A 16,698-nucleotide genomic window follows, 5' to 3' on the forward strand; every position below is an offset into this window, starting at 1 on the left:
GATGAGATTTTCCCTTTCCTCTCCTTTCCAGACTGGCCATTAAACTAGAAGCCATGACAGCCATGAAAATGTTCATGCTTTGGTGTGCCAAGAAGGAATTAATTGAGCTAATTGTAACTTTTTCCTTACTGGGACTGTAGAGGATATTTTGTGAGCTGAGGCAGGTCTGGAATACTCTGCACTTCTGAATCTTTGCTGTGAAAAAAATGTGTCTCTTGTTTCTAATCCAGGTCACTAGCACGGAAGGATGGAACAGCTCAATTAGTCAGGATTAGTCTGACCTAAATCAAGAAATGTGAGGGCATTGATGATGGAAAAGTAAACAGAAATAAAAGTAGGGACCTCTGTCTCTGAAGACCAGCTAAGTGTAAATAATCCATGTTGCAAAACATTATTTGCCGTACTGGTTTTGTTCTCATTAAATTCATTAATCTGGATTAGTGATAGTCAACAGAAGATGTGGAAACATTGAAAATTGAGTAATTTGATTGTTCAGTACACAGACATGTTAAAATTCTAAGCTTTGGATACTGAATGAAGTATGTACCAAAGCTATGACTCACCAGGAAGTGTCTAATGCTTGCAATTGCGTGGTTTATTTGTCTGAAGTACTTCTTTTAATATTGGCTTTTTGGCTTTCCTCCTAAACCTTCCCTATCAAGGGAATTCAATCTGGTTTGTGCTTTTTGGATGTTTTGCTTCACAGTCAAAATATATATAAAAAGTAAAATCACAAACACAAGACTGAATCTTTTTTTCCTATAGAGCTTGAATTACGTTGAAAGAAATACTAGATATGAAATCAAGGTTCATATTTTTATAATTTATAAGGAAGTAACACATGACCCTTCTAAGAATTTCCCTGGAGGTTCTTAATGCTGTTTTAAGTGCTTTGCTATAGCTGATGCTTCATGAGAGAGAAGTTATGTTTAAGAGCATTTATAAAGGTTACCCATGACATAAAGACAAGACAAAAAAAAAAAAAAAAGGAAGAAGGGGGTAGGTGTGTATACATAACATAATACATTGTGTCTGTCCATCATTTTACATGGATGAAGTCATATGTCTATTAAAAACAGTCATGAAAAATTATTTCTTGTTAACTTTGTTGGTTTTTAAATCCTAATTATTATTTTCAACAGGAGAAATCTGCCTGGAGACAGACAGAAAGCTCTAGAAATTATGATTCCCCTTGTAGAGCAGGAAGACCAAGTAGCTTCAGATATGTACTGCCTGGTTGGTCGAATTTACAAGGACATGTTTTTGGAATCTGGGTTCATAGATATAGAAAGCAGGGACAAAGCAACTTTCTGGTGAGTACTATTTTCCTGGTCTATGTCCTTTTGTTAGCTTTGGAAAAATATTCCTCGAACAAGATATATTTGAATGGTTTTACTTTCCAAATATTTGGCATCCTTAGGGGATAGAATGAATCTTCTAAATTGCCTTGCTTATTTGCTGAGAATGAGAGATTTGAGTTGTTCACACATCTCATTCTGCAAATTTCTTGAAGTACCTCAGAGATCTGAAATTTAGGTGTAAACTAAACTCATCATTTTTCCCAAATATGAAGTCTCCTGTTTCCTGTGTTATTCTTAGAAATATGGGACAGAGAATAATCAGTCATGAATTGATTGGCATGTCTGGAATCTGGCAGATATTAGCTAGCAAGGCTTAGAGGTTAAACTCACAACCAGTATGACTGTTCCAAACTTGCTGACAAAAGTTTTATCACTGTATAGTGGTAAAAGTTTATCATCATCATGGTATAGGCACATTGCAGTGGACTACAGTAGCATCAGTAGTCAAAGAAGCACACAATAACTAGTCAATAATAGCTGAATTCTTATCCTCATTTTAGAGACAAGAATCTTGGTCTTTTCATGCTTTTGAAATGCACTAAATCACTGTTACACGGAAGAGGTTAGAAAATTAAGGCATGGGATGTCATCCTAGACTTCTGTCAGGATGAACTGCTTCTCTGCATTCAGATGAGGATACAGGCAGTCTGCATTTGTGTGTCCTGCACTTCACATCTTAGCTCTGGTCTTGTGCTCATCAGCTGCTTGTTGAAGTAAATGCTTAAAATGGAAAGCTTTCTTCTTTCTTTGTCATGTATCACTTGTTTTCTGTAAACTTCAGCTTAGAGCTGTCTCTCGTAAAAGATAAGATAAAATAGTTTACCAGTTATGGCCTCAGAATACAAATGCAGTTTATAACTTCTGGTCAGTCTTTACAGCTTAGCAATTCTTACTAGACTTTTAAGAGATGTTGAAATAACAGGAATGCAACATTATTTTCATTTCTCCTAACATAATTTTGGATTTTAAAAAGTTTCATTTCCTGTAAAGTGCAAAGCCTGCAAAAAACTTTCAGGGGTCTTTTGTAAACACTGCATTTTGCTAATGTCATGAACATGATAAAAAGAAAAGTGTAGTTTTGCATATAAATTTTAGGCATTATTACAGACTAAATTAAACACAAATTACTCTTGCTATTGTACATCTTGCTTTCTCCTTGTTCATAGTGCCTTATGAACAGATAAACTTTGATATATCAAACATAATTGAACAAAGAATGATTATATGTATAATAGTGGTGAGTTCATGTAGCCATTTAAACACACTTTGAATAAATGCATCTTAGCAATCATGATAATCATGGATCTGATGACGGGAAGTGATTGCAGGCATTCCAGTCTAGGAAAGGACAGAGGATGATAGCTCCTGCACAGGGTAGGGTGCTAGCCAGCCAGCCCCTAAATGATCCCTCAAGTCTCTGGCAGTTGAGACCCAATACAGAAAGCTCTGTGCACCTCCTGCCGCAGAACAAGGAGATCTCTGTTGAGTCAGGCTGGAGTTTGGTACAGGAAGCTGTACCAGATGGTCCAATTGCTTTTGGTTTATATTTTATACTGGATATTGATTTGAGTTTTTAGTGTTAGTCATACAGCAGGCTTGACATGCTGAGAGGTTGACTCATAACTCAGTGAAAAGCTCTTAGAAAGGAGCAGGTCTACTCTAGTGCTCCAGCAGGCCACAACAGGACAAGGTGTGTGCAGGAGCAATGGCAGTGCTATGTTATGTTGAGATAAAGGTTATTATCTCAGTCTTAGAAAAATAAGGATGTAAGGGAAATACAGTGAATTGCACGAGATAAAGAGAATTTGGCAGCAGAACCAAAGCATTGGTTTTGCAACAACTGGTGATGTCAAGGTACTTTGGTCTATTCCAATTTAAAAAACCAAACCAACAATGTGTTTTTCTGACTATTAGAAAGCAGAATAAAAGACATCTTTCATATAAATATGAGAGAATAAATGAAAGAGTAATTATTAACTGTCACTTTCTTGTTTCACACTGACAGTGTGAATCAGACTTACCAAAGCTACCAAGTCTTTATTCATATCTTTTCATTGCTACCTCCCTAATTCAGTGTCTGCGCTGCAACATTTTCTCAAATGTCAACAACTGCAACATTTTTTGAAAAGTACAGTCTTTCTTATGTTGGAACAAAAATACTAATCTCCAAGGCTTTTTCTTCTTCTTCTGTCAATCTTTCCTCTCACCTTTTTTGTATTGCATGAGAATTGAAGCATGCAAGATCTCTAGGGCAGAAAAGGTGGTCCAGTTCTCAACATTGCTGTGTCTCCAAACAGAACAGATAATGCCAGCTAAAGGGCTTCTCTTAGGTGTATATACTTAGAATCAAGGAGAGCGTTGTCCTGTTTAGTTGGCAGATTTTTATGGGTTTTTTGGTTTTGTTTGGGTTTTTTTTCTCCTTTGCTTAGTTTTTGTTTGCTTGTTTTGTGTTTTGATTTTAGGTTGGATGTTTTTTGTGGTTATGTGTTGGTTAGGGTTTTTTTAAGTGAGCAAAAAATATTTTGTATGTACTTTCTTCATCGCTTTTTTGTAACTCGCAATACAAGAGAAAATTGCAGATGATGAAAGAAAAAGATCTAGTACTCTCTGCTTCTCTTGCTTTTCTTTAGAGCAATAGGTGGTTGTTTAATGATGAAGTTCTTTGGAGGTGGGCGCTGAAGTATATAAAGTATATATGTGTAGCAGATTGAAGTGAAGCCTGTCTTGGAGACAGGTTTGGAGAGCAGAGCTTATGTTAAAGGATGCAAAGTCATTAATCATTAGAGCAGAAAAACCAACCAACAAACAAATTAAAAACCAGCCATATTTTTGGATTGGTGGGATAAAAATGCCTTAGCTTTGCTTGCATGTCAAAGCATGGTCTAGAAGTCAAATCCTTAGGTTTTGCACAGATTGTTTTTCTTTCCTTCCTTATATACTAATCTCACAACCTGTTTAATTTTTTTAATATATTCCATTTGTCTGTCTGTATTTCTTTCATCCTTTAGAAAGCAATTTTAAACTCCATTGCTTTTACTGTAGTGAGCTGTGTTGACTAAACTCCTTAACTCACATACGGTAGTAGTCTTTGCCTTCTCCCTATGGAGGTGTGAATAAGTGTGTATATACCTGCAACCAAAAGTGTTCTTATTCTGAGGAATAAGTTTAAACCACTGTAGATGTCCTATTGCTGTTATCACAGCTACTTGCATTGCTGGCATGAGGACAGTGTGTTTGTGTGAAGCACCTCCACTTCTTTTAAGACAAGATTGAGCCTTAGTGAATGCCTCTGCCATTTCTCTTGACTGCTCAGTTCCTCTTGAGGAGAATGAAATCTGGCATAGTCCTTTTTTATGTGAACTCATAAGGACAGTGTCAATAAGACACTCAGTAAAGAATAAAATTTGGAGTACTTGAAATCATGGCTAAGTGTGAGGTATATTCTTGTATCACTTGCTTTTGCGTGTGCCATTGTAGCAGATCCACAATAAAATCTAAGGTATCAAGTGAATGAAATTCATATATTAAAGACTAAATTAATGAGCTTATTAATAAATATAACTCTGAAACATGTCTTTTACAGATTGATAGTATTATTCAGTTTTATTTGATCTTAAAGGAATATTGTAAGATACTGTAACTTTACTGGGACAGTTTTACTGGCATGGATGATTAGGATCTCTGCTTGTTGTGTGGAGGGAAAGGAAATGGGAGGAGGATGTATAAATACCAGAGTCCTAAAAATAACCACAAAGAATGTGTGGAAAACAGTAAAATATTTTTGCTTCTATGGATTCTTGCTGTGTAAACAGAAGATAAGCTCTTAAATTACCTAAAACTGTAATGATGCCCCAACTAGATTGCATTATTTACAAAGTAAGGTTGAATGTTTGTTTTTCTAGGTTCAAGAAGGCGTTTGAGTCAGAGCCAACACTACCAGCAGGAATTAATTATGCAGTACTCCTCCTGGCAGCTGGACATTGCTTTGATACTTCCTTTGAGCTGCGGAAAGTTGGTAATTATAACTTGCAAATTCATGGTGAAGTCACATTCTAGTGAAAGTACACTACCACCCACTGTTACAGGGGAAAAATCTGATGGTTGTATGTGAAAGCTTTGATAGAGAGCTTGTGAATATTTTGGTTGGTCTCTCGCACCACTGCTGATCCCACCTGACTGCAGGTGAGTGCTGTCATGAAGACTTGGTTTCGGTGTCAAGGTTTTAAATGGTTCCAGAGCTCAGTAAAAGTTAAGCTTCTTTGTAAAGGCATCATTTGTGTGAAACAGGAGCACCTGAAATGGGAATCCAGTTCCAGCTAGCACTCTTTAAAACAAGCAAACACAAACCCCTGGAGGGAATATGGATGAGAAGTCCATCCTAAGACTGAGGAAAATGCACTTGACTTGAGCTTGGGTTGGATTGAGAGATGAGTATTTCTCTTCTGATGCATTCTTAGAGGTTTCTGAATGTCTGTATTCATAGAATCATAGCATAATGGTGGTTTGGATTGGAGGGACCTTTTAAAGACCATCTAGTCCAAGCCCCTGCTGTGGGCAGAGACATTTTTCACTAGATTAGGTTGCTCAGACTGACACTGGACACTTGCAGCAAAGAGGCATTCACTTCCCTGGGCAACCTGGTCCAATGCCTTGCCACCCTTGTTGTAAAAAGTTTATTATTTAAGAAGGAAGAATTAGGACGATTTTGTTTATGATTTTGTTTGTGATTTTCTGGATTTGAGGGGAGCCAAAACTTGAGATGATTCACTAATATGTTCAGGGAAGATTTGGGAGAAAGGACTGAATGTTGTAATATGCATTGCATTTGGTGTTCTTCTCCATGAATTTGTATAATTTTTGACTTTCTGTGAAGTCTTTTTTTATCTTTGTTTCTCCTGAGGAGGTTGTCAAGTGAGAAAGAAACAAATTTTTTCACTCCAGTGAATGTATCTGTATTCAGTGACTGCTCTAGTTTTGAAGTTAGGCGTGCACTGTATGTCTGAAAGTAATTTCCTGGGTAATTTTGAGTATGAAGGTAAGAGTGAGATGATTACTTTCACATAAATAGTGGAAGTGAAATTTAAATTCTCAGGTGTAAATGAAGGTATTTATTTGGATGTGTGAGGCTGTATAGAGTTGCCCCAGCTACTGTGTTTGCCCTTCTGTGAGTGGGTGAGATTTTGCTTTTTGGTTGGCATAGAATACTTGCACATCCTGTGCTGAAATTTGAATTCTTCTGCCAGAGTAGGAGGTAAGAAGATATGTTCTACACATTGCATAGCGTTTACAAATACTCGCTTGCTGGCCTGACTTTAAACTAGGTAGCTTAATGGAGCTGGGCTATATTTTTTTGTGTAGTTTAATATGAATCCTTAATTTTAAAAGAAATTTCTTCACTATATACAGACTACAGCCAACTAGATCTGTACAAATTCGTTTTACTGATGAAATTTGTGTGCTATTTGTTTGGTATTATCTTACGAGTTTGTCCAGTGTTGTTTTCCCTATTGTTTGTATTGAGCCTGAGCCTGTTACAGAAATTAATGTTCATTCTTACATAAGGTTCCATCCCCAGCTGATGAATTATTTAATGGAGAAGTCTCCTGTTCCTTAGGTGGTTTGTTAGTGTGTTTGTTTGCCTGTCTTATGTTAACATTTAGTTGGTGTCTGCTGGAAACCCTTGATATAGCAACCTCTCCTGTTAGCTACTGGTGTCCATCTTTCTTTTTTATTATGGGGAATATTGTCAAAAGACTTTTAGTCAGACTGACTCAGCTATTTTGAAACATGTTTTCAAATATATTTATAGTATAGTATACCCTATGTGTATCATTAGTCATTTGTTTCTTGTTGATAAGACTGTGGTCACTATTCATACAATCATGGAATGCCGGGTTGAAAAGTACCTCCCGGATCATCTGCTAGAAACTTTCTTTGGAAAAGCACACTCTAGACAGGATGGCCCAACACCATGTCCAGCTGAACCTCAAATATGTCCAACATCAGCAAATCCACTGCTTCTCTGGGAGATGATTCCGAGAGCTGATTCTTCAAATTTTGAAACATTTTCATCTTGTGCCCAATTGGAAAGTCCCCAGTAGTAACTTGTACCCTATCACCCTTTGTCTTTTCTTTGTGACTTCTTCTTAAAAGGGAGTCTCCTTCTTCTTTGTAGCCATCCTTTACTCACTGGGTAGTGATAATACCTCCCCTAAGCCTGCTCCCCAAGGGTGAACAAACCCAGCTTTTCCTCATATGGCAGGCTTCCAGTCCTTTGTTCATCTTTGTGGCCATTCTCTGGACCCTTTCCAGCCTGTCCACATCTTTTGTGTATAGTGAGAACCAAAACTGAACACATTATTCCAGAAGTGCCCTGGCAAGCACTGAATAGAGTGGGATAATGGCTTCTTTATCCCTCCTAGTGATGCCCCTGTTGATACATCCCAACATCCCATGGGCTTTCCTAGCTGAAGAAGCACGCTGTTCACTCATATTCAGCTGCTTGTTTTTCAGGGCCCCCAGATCCCTTTCCAGAGCTGCTCTCCAATGCAATAGATCCCAGCCTCTGCTGCACTCCTGTTTTCCCAGATGCAAGACCTTACAATGATCTTTGTACAAGGTTTATTAGATGGCTGGAGTTGTGCTAGATTCTAAGGATAGTTTAGTATTTTCTTTGTCTGAGGTTAATGTTTTAAACAAAATCAGGCAATATCACAAAGGTTTTATGGGAAAATGTTTTGATTTTTTTCTGGTCCTAAGTATCTCTTACGTGTGTGTAATTCTTTTGATGACACTGCTTGTTTAGATCTGTGTGTACAAGACCATTTTTTAGCAATAGTTAGATTTGCCAGGCAGTGCTTTCTGTTTGGTGTCCACCCACAGCATTATCTGTAGTACACAGAAATTAGAGAAGTTCTGCTTTCTGCTGGGAGATCAGGAGAGAAGCAAGAACAAACTCATCAAGTTCAGTCCAGGTTATATGGAAATTATATTGCTAGGCTGGGAAAGGTGTAGGGAAGGATGTAGTCATTATCAGTTCTTCAGAGGGTGCATGAGACTGTAATTAGGAGATGCATATCTGATTACATTGGGAATATTGTAATAACTGCAGTAAAATAAGAATGAATCTAAGAGGATTTTTACCAGTCTGCATCAGATCAGAAAATTTGCCTTCTAAAAGTTCCTACCTGTACTTGTCAGATAATAGCTCACAACTAAATGAGCAAATGGACCATTAATAAAAACCTTCCTTCTATTTTCTGAGTAGTATTTCTTTCTTAACTATACAAAGAATGTTGAGACCAGAACAGAAATGCTGTGATCTGCATTGACAGTTATGATCTCTGCAGGCTGTGCAACTTAGACACACAAAGGATCCTGTAATGTGAATTGTTCCATCAATATTTGAGAAAGGAAAGCAGTTTATTTATAAAGCTTTCATAGTAATATTTAACTGGTAATTTCTACTTACTGTTATCTTATTTTCATCACAAGCTGTGGGTATATTCTTGGTGTTATAAAAACAAAGGCTATTCTGGTGTTAATGGTTCCTCTATTTTGCCTCATTTGTTTTAAAGGCAAAATATTTCTGATAAAATATACTGGAATTCCTGCTGTTTTTTTCCCCTCTCCTTGTGAATGCCAAGTTTATCATGGAAGGAGAGACTGTCTTGACTTTGCTATATATTTTCTTATAGTCTCAAGAACCTTTTAGAGATGGTGAAATAAAAATAAACTTTGAAAAGGGAAATTATACAAGGAGACCATAAACTCAGAATTAAATTCATGAAGGTTCACTTTCCAAATTTCCAAAATAATCCTTCCCCCCACCAAGTTCTTTAAATTGGAGTTATACTCTTTTGAACCTCCTGCTAATGTCATCACCAAGCAACTACATTTCAGAGATAAGTAACTTGCTTTTCAGGTATGAGTAACTTTGTAGATGAGCTTTGCAGAGGATGGTCAGCAAACTAGAGTGAGTTTTAGCACCAAGTACCTCACCTTTCTCAGAAGAACTTGATGAGATGCTGATGTTGTCTTCTCTAAGGTAATAGGGTCCAGTTCACAGAATACTTGGGTAAAACTTCCATTTTCTCCAGGTTATGTTGCAGTAATGATTCCCAAACTTGGTGTCCTGCGGTACTGTTACACATCCATCCTTTCTCCCCCTATTTTCCTATAGGTCTCCCTTACTGAGCTGGGACTCAAAAAGGTTGCAGTCACCACTCCTACCCTCCTAACAAACACCTCTCCCTGCCAGCCAGTAATATGAGTGCCTCGCATCTGAGTTATACTTTTCATCAGACCCACACACGCAGTTTGTACCTTGCTTAGCTCTGGCCCTATGCACAGCTATCAGCAAAGGCATGTCCAACTGAAACAATCCAGGTGATACCAGTTCCTTGCACCTCTTGTGATGAAGTCACATTAAAAGCCTGTGGAAGTTAGTAGGTGTCTGTCTTTTATTGTGTGTTGCTATCAAATGCATGCAGATGTTTTAGTCATTCTAGTAGAGCCCTTTGGCCTTTGCAGAGAGTGCTGAGGAGTGTTACTTTAAAGTCCTGGGGGAGATTGATTTTTTTTCCATTTACTGTATTTTCTGGATAGCATTCAGGTTTTGTTCTCTAGAACCCAGCTAAAGTTGAACACTTTCAACACAAATTCCACCTCCCTATTCTCCACCAACTAGTGCAGGTGTGCATCTTCAAGTGATCTTTTGACAGTGTGTGCATGTAGCACCCTGGCTGAAAGCCTTGCAGAGATGGTCACCATGGTACCCTGTGGAGCTGATGGAGGTGACATTTCTCAGGCAGATCAGACATACTTTGTAGCATCTATGGCATTTTTAAAAGCCTTTATTACTTGACATTGATGTCATAAAAATGTGAGCAATGAGATAATACAAGATAAACTTCGTAGGCTGAAATGTAGCTTATGTAATGATACCCATTTTGATAATATTTATTACTGCTTCCACCATGAAGTTTAGTCTGCTAGCTACCCAGGGAAGGTTAAGGAAAAAAACCAAGATCAACAGTTGCAGTGACATTTCTTGTGAATACTCAGCCTGAATATCAAGGACAATGGAAGATGATGTGGGAGGGAAACTGTCATAGTGGAGTAGTGTGGGAAAAGTGAATAAAAGACTACAGTGGTGGAGCAGCTTGTTGTGTAAGCTGAAAATTGGGTTTTTTTGCAGGGGATGGTGTAGCATACCTCATGTTAGCTATATGTAGCAGCTCATATGAACTAAAACTCATCCTGAAGGCTACAGGGGAGCCTGTAGTTCTCAGCAAACTTAGCAAGTCAAAATAAAACCTGAGGCTCGCCATAGTCTTGAGTTGCTGAGGGGCTTGTGAATATTAATAGATGTCTTTCATTGGGGTAGGACTTGCGGCAGTTAAAAGAACATCACTGCTGGAAGAAGCCCAGTGGATCATCTGTTCCTTCTGCATGGGACCTTGTCTATAAAGGTAAGTTTGGGGCTTGGGTCTTGTAAGTTAAAAAAACAAAGCAGAAAAAAACATAATAGGTGCCTTATTCAGCATCTGTTAAGTTTTTGCAGCTATGTTGTGTAGCCTAAGGCCCCAATTTACCTTTACAGATGAGGTCCATGCAAGAACATAGGTAATCTGACTGTGGCCTTGTCCTGACAGTGATGTCTTAGCATTCCTTTCTTGAGAAGCCTCTAGGAAGAGGGGGTGGGGAAAAAAGAATTTTCTACCAATTAGAAGGTTTGGAAGGCATATAACATTAACTGGTAAGTATGATTTCCATCTTATTTTATCCAAATGGAAAGGGTATAGTAATGTAAGCAATTAAAATATTTTGAATAAGGGAAATGGTTATTTTAAAATTGCATTAATACAGATTCTTGTGACTTGTTATTCTCTTTGCTACAGGAGTAAAGATCAGCAGCCTGCTTGGTAAAAAGGGGAGCTTGGAGAAACTGCAGAGCTATTGGGAAGTGGGATCTTTCTTGGGGGCCAGTATGTTGGCTAATGATCATATACGAGTGATCCAGGCTTCAGAAAAGCTGTTTAAGCTAAAGGCACCAGCATGGTAAGGTGATAAACGAGGCCGTGTGCATTCCTATGTTTTAAAACGTTGAACTCCCTCAGCTTTCTTATTAGGCACTGTACTCAGCTGACAGGAGATATGTTTTCTGGTTTTTAACAGATTTTACTATGTGTGTATTATTTCACTGTACTTTTATCCAGAGAAGGGACTCTCTTCCCCTTTTGCCCTTTTTCAGGGGTAGATCTTTTGCCCTTATTCAGGGGTAGATCTGATATGGGTCTTTAATGTGATATGTGAGAAGGGCAGATTCATCGTGGACTTCAACCTCTCCTGAGGGCAAAGGAGAAAGGAGTTGCTTGCAGCTACATTGCTGAAGAGAAGTGGTAGTGGCTTGTGAGTTTAATCATAACCTCCTGAGGGTTTTGGGCAATGATGACAGCTTAGCCAGGGAGGCCTGGCTGGACCTTTAAATATTTTTAAGGTTATGGCACATAGCAGTTGTTTTAGGAACTGAATGCAAATGAGCTGTGTGGTGCCAGCTGCATCTTGTAGCGATTGAGAAGACTGCAAATCAAAGTCCAATTAATAGAAAGGCCATAAATCCAGGGTTAAAGGCAGCCCTGTAAACTCAACCTCTGTCATGCAAAGGCCCAGAGATGTGTGCTCTGACAGCAGGTTCCCAGCACCTGCAGTGGATATAGGCAGCAATTAAGGACCAGTCACCTACTCATTAAGGGCTGGGATCATCTTAGGTGGGGAGAACCAAGACTCCTTTCTCACTAAAAAAGTTGTCACTCTGCTAACTCTAACAGTGAACATGACAACATACATATTCTTATCTTTTTATAAAGGATAGATTGTGCCTCCAGAACGTGATCAAAGGGATGCTAAAATATGAAAATGCTAAACTTCTATATTGACATAACATAGAAACTGTCAAAATTAAAAACTCTAATTTTCAGACAAAATATTTCATAAATGCTTTTTACAGTGTATTTATTTGCAAGGTTTTCAATTTTTATTATGTATGTATTTTTCTAAGAAGTTGGATAGCACTCTCTGGAAGTCTCCTGGTAGAATTTTCTGGAGTTTATGAATGCCTGGTTGTCAGGATTTTATGTACCCCAGTGCCTTTGGGGTTTAAGTCTGTGGATTAAGCTCTGAAAATACAGCTCACTCATTTGTGCTTCATGAAGAATTTCTCCTGTGAGCAATTCCTTCCCAGTCTGTTGCCTTCTTTATAGCAGGGCCCACTTGGTGCAAACAGGAGTACACATGGTACCTTAAGCCAGCTATCCTGATGGCCTAAGAAGGATAATTGGAAATTGCACAGTTATGGAAATGTTCACGAAAGACCCTCTGAGGGTGAAACGAAAGTTTTCATGAATAGCCTAATTGCAATAAAGTGATAACAGTGATAAATCCTCTTTTAGTGTGTATATCTCATTGCTGTAGTATTCATAAAAATTGTGTGAGATTATGTTTACAACTTTTTTTTTTCAAAAATGCCAAGAGAAAACAATGGTACCGAGCAGTCCCATAAATCAGCCTCAAAAAGTAGAACAACGGAGAGAGGGATGAACTGCATTTAGGTGAAACATTCAGCACACCAGTTTTCCTTCCCTAGCAATGCCAAAAATGTGCTTAACATAGCTGTTGCCATCTTTGCAGGATAATCAGTTCCAGAAGCATCATGTTTTAGAAATGTGTTAAGTAATTGCCTACGCAGACACAATATAGGAGATAGAACATTTAAACTAGTGGACTTTTCACCTGAATTTTTATTTGAGGTAGGTCTTGACTGAAACAAGTTGGACAGGCAGAGGATTTAGCTATTTCATGAATTTTTCATGGTTTAGGATAGAAGACAGTATATGGTATCAGGAATATGGGCAGGAAGGAATGTTCCAGGACTCTTTTATATTTCAGTTGCCTCATTTAGCAGCTGTGTTTCCAATTCTAGTTGGGAATTGTTATTATGAAAAGCAATCCTAGAGAAGCAAAATGTTACTGGCAACCTTGGTGTTTCAATAGTGAATACTTCAGTTGTGTTTCAGGGTGGAGACATTAGTGCTTACAAACTGTACTGAATTTACTGTCTGTGTATGTTTGGATGGTCACAGGTACCTGAAGTCCATTGTAGAGACTATTTTGATATATCAACATTTTAAGAAACTGACTCCAGAGCAACATACAGCCAAACAGGAACTTGTGGACTTCTGGATGGACTTCCTTGTTGAAGCCACGAAGACAGATGTGACTGTAGTTCGATTTCCAGTAAGTGGCTGTTTTGTTGGGTCTTGGAGACTTTTTTTGGTAGTGTTTTTGGGGATGGGCTCTTTTAAAACAAATTGTGGTGTAAAGGAAATGAGCACAAAGCGCTGCTTCTTTTTAGGTGGCCAGACTAACTGTTTGTCCAGAAGAAATGTATTTGGTCTGAATCTTAGATTGATTTTAATTGAATGTACGTGGATACAACAGGACTGCACAATGCGTTCCATACAAAAGTAATGAGGAAAAAAGTCAAGACAGAATTTTGCTATTTATTGTTTGCTACCAATGGGTATACTTCTAAAGCAAACATTTACAGTGTACTCCAGATGATTATATGTTAACTATATGGTGTTTTGAAAAGAAAAAGATATTTAATTAATTTGAGTCTTTTTCTAGCTCAGAAGGCTTTGTATACTCTACTGCCAATTAAGACTGTGCCCTTTCAGAAGTTAAAAATCAGCCCAAACATTCAGAAATCTATTGTTCTAGCTGCTAGAAAATTTCAACAACATTGCACTATAAGTGTGTGTTTATATATGTTTATTTCTGATTTCTTCTACAAAAATAATTGCTGAGAATTTTTATTAGATGCCCCAGTGCTGCACCATGTCCTGAAAGTATACTGTAAATAAGTCTATGTTTTCTGTACATGTTAACTGTATATGTCCAGGAAGTAATGTCTTGGGTATTCCTTTCAGCTAACCATCAGTAAAACCAGCTTTTTGTCTTAAATAGCAATTGCTATTGCCTCCCAGACAGTTTAAGTGGATACAGGTTGTTTTGTACAGTTCATTTACCTTCCATGTGTAAATGTGCTAATAAACTGTTAGGAAGACTTCAATGTTGGACAGCAAGAGCTTGAGGCAGTAAAGTAAAAACAACAGGAGACTGTCTAAAGAGCCTGGTTTTTCTTTTCTGATGAGAACAGGTAAAAAGTTTTGCCAGGAAACAAAAGATATTTTGAATCCTCTGAGTTTTGTACAAGACAAGGCATAATCCTTTTAGATTTCAGATGATGGACTAGTTCAACTACATACTTACAAAACTGTCCAAATAAAATAATTTGAATTTTTATTAATATTAAGAGTCAAACCAAAGCTGATCACTGTTGATAACATGAGCCAAGAGATAAACCCAGTGCCCACCTGGTTTGATGGTGTTGTACAGGAAGTTGGTTGGAGTGTAGAGCTGACAAGTCCAAGGTCATCCCTGTATGGACTCAGTGATCCTTCTGGGTCCCTTCCAACTCAGTCTATTCTGTGATTTTGTGAACTCACTACACTGGTGTTGTAGACAGAGATAATAGGATTTCTCATAATACAAAAATTCTATTTGTGCCTGTTCAGAATTAAAATCACACAGTTCAACAAGTCAACAAAATGAAGGTTAACAACTTTATTTTCCTTCCCTTCTCTCAGATTGTCATTAATTTATTCTAAAAGAAGCTTTTTTCATATTTCCTTATTGTGAATTGTTCTGTGTATTCTGAGAGCTTAAGAGCTCCACTGTCCATGGGCACTAGCTTAGCTGTTAGTTACTCTCTTATCTCGTAGCATCAGTGTCATCACTTTGGCCTTTAGAGGAAGAAATGACAAGGCATGGACAACTTGTTAAAGGATAAAGACCACAGTCTGTGAAATGGCTTAAATCAGATTTTACTGATTGTAGGTGTCTGGAGATGCCAAGCAACACATTTTAATTCCCACTGCATATCATTTACAGAGTTAAATGTGTAGGAACTTTTCAGAATTTAGCCCTGCACTGCTTCCAGTGTATCTCTGTGCTTATTGACTCTGAAGGAGGAGACATGACTTAGATTTCACTCTAAGCCATGGCTCTCTCCAAGACTTTCTACTTTGATGTTTATATACTTTTTAAATAGATGTAGACCAACTTGTCCTAGTCAATCATTGTTGCCTCTCATCTCTTTTAAATTATGCTTCTAGTTTTTGTTCTCTTATTCCACAACATTTTCTATACTCTTCAGCTGTCAGCCTCTTGCAGTGGTACTTGTTACTTTTGAGAAAATAATTTGATCTAGTGGCTGCAGTTCATGGTGGTCTAAATCAAAAGCTGTTCAGTTTAGCTATAGGTTAATCTGTTTCTCTGCTTCACACAAATATACTTCTGCCAAAAGATGATAAAGGTGTACCATGAACCTTCTCCACATGGGAGATAAACATTCTACAGTGGCATTGTAGGAGACTGAATTGTGACAGAAAGATGACATTTTTCAAAGAAATAATTTGCAAAATTTTTACATGTTGCCAATAGACACATAACAGCCTTATGTAAAAAAATTAAAGTTGGCTTTTTTCCTTTTTTTAATCCTGTTACTGGCAGCCACACTGAACTAGTGTGGCTAGTACCTAGTACCTAAATTTTAGGTATCCAGTACCTAAAATTTTGCACTTCATTATTTCCCTTTTTTTCCTCCTACGGTATGACTAAAGAAATAGTTTTAACAGTTTTTAATCTTAACAGAACTTTTGAAGTTTTACCAGTTTTGCACTAACTATTGAAAAATTATTTTTTCTGCAAGGTTTTAATATTAGAACCAACAAAAATCTATCAGCCCTCATATCTCTCCATCAACAGTGAAGCCGAGGAGAAGACAGTATCCATCTGGCATGTGCTCCCTGATGACAAGGTATGTTTGTAGTTGTAACTTTTTTCACAGTTTAAAAGTATGCATGGTACATAAGGCATGTAGCATGTGATCAGTTGCATCTAATTATGATTCTGGAAAGTAGAAAAGTGTTTTAGTAACACATTGGAAGATTCTGAGATATACTGCTGTGCTTAAGATTTTCCTGATTTTCAATGGATCTTTTGTTTCCCATAATTTTTCAAAATAACTTACATTTTCCTTCAGGTTGTTTTAAGCCGTTGTATAATATATAGCAAATCTGTTGCTTAAGATTTCGTAAGTAATTTACAATTTAATGCCATCATAATGTAGCATAAAATTACTTATATTTACAGAACTCTCTTCTTCCTGCCCTTTCAGTTTTACGTGTCAGCTGCCATAAATACTCCTTTA

The 16,698-nt window shown here is 37.6% G+C and overlaps 1 protein-coding gene across 2 annotated transcripts in view; it reads left to right on the forward strand.

Moving 5' to 3' along the window:
- The window catches only part of MAP3K5 (mitogen-activated protein kinase kinase kinase 5), a 99,503-nt gene that overhangs the window by 44,948 nt on the left and 37,857 nt on the right, over positions 1-16,698 (forward strand). For both annotated transcript variants that reach the window (XM_041423768.1, XM_041423769.1), the window contains exons 7-11: positions 1,143-1,313; positions 5,264-5,376; positions 11,264-11,423; positions 13,505-13,658; positions 16,198-16,305. In XM_041423768.1, coding sequence (XP_041279702.1) covers positions 1,143-1,313; positions 5,264-5,376; positions 11,264-11,423; positions 13,505-13,658; positions 16,198-16,305 — 706 coding nt within the window. The remainder of the gene's footprint in view (positions 1-1,142; positions 1,314-5,263; positions 5,377-11,263; positions 11,424-13,504; positions 13,659-16,197; positions 16,306-16,698) is intronic.

The sequence above is a fragment of the Onychostruthus taczanowskii genome, unplaced genomic scaffold (assembly GCF_017590055.1).
Source record: "Onychostruthus taczanowskii isolate IOZ18803 unplaced genomic scaffold, ASM1759005v1 scaffold8, whole genome shotgun sequence".
NCBI classification, from domain to species: Eukaryota; Metazoa; Chordata; class Aves; order Passeriformes; family Passeridae; genus Onychostruthus; species Onychostruthus taczanowskii.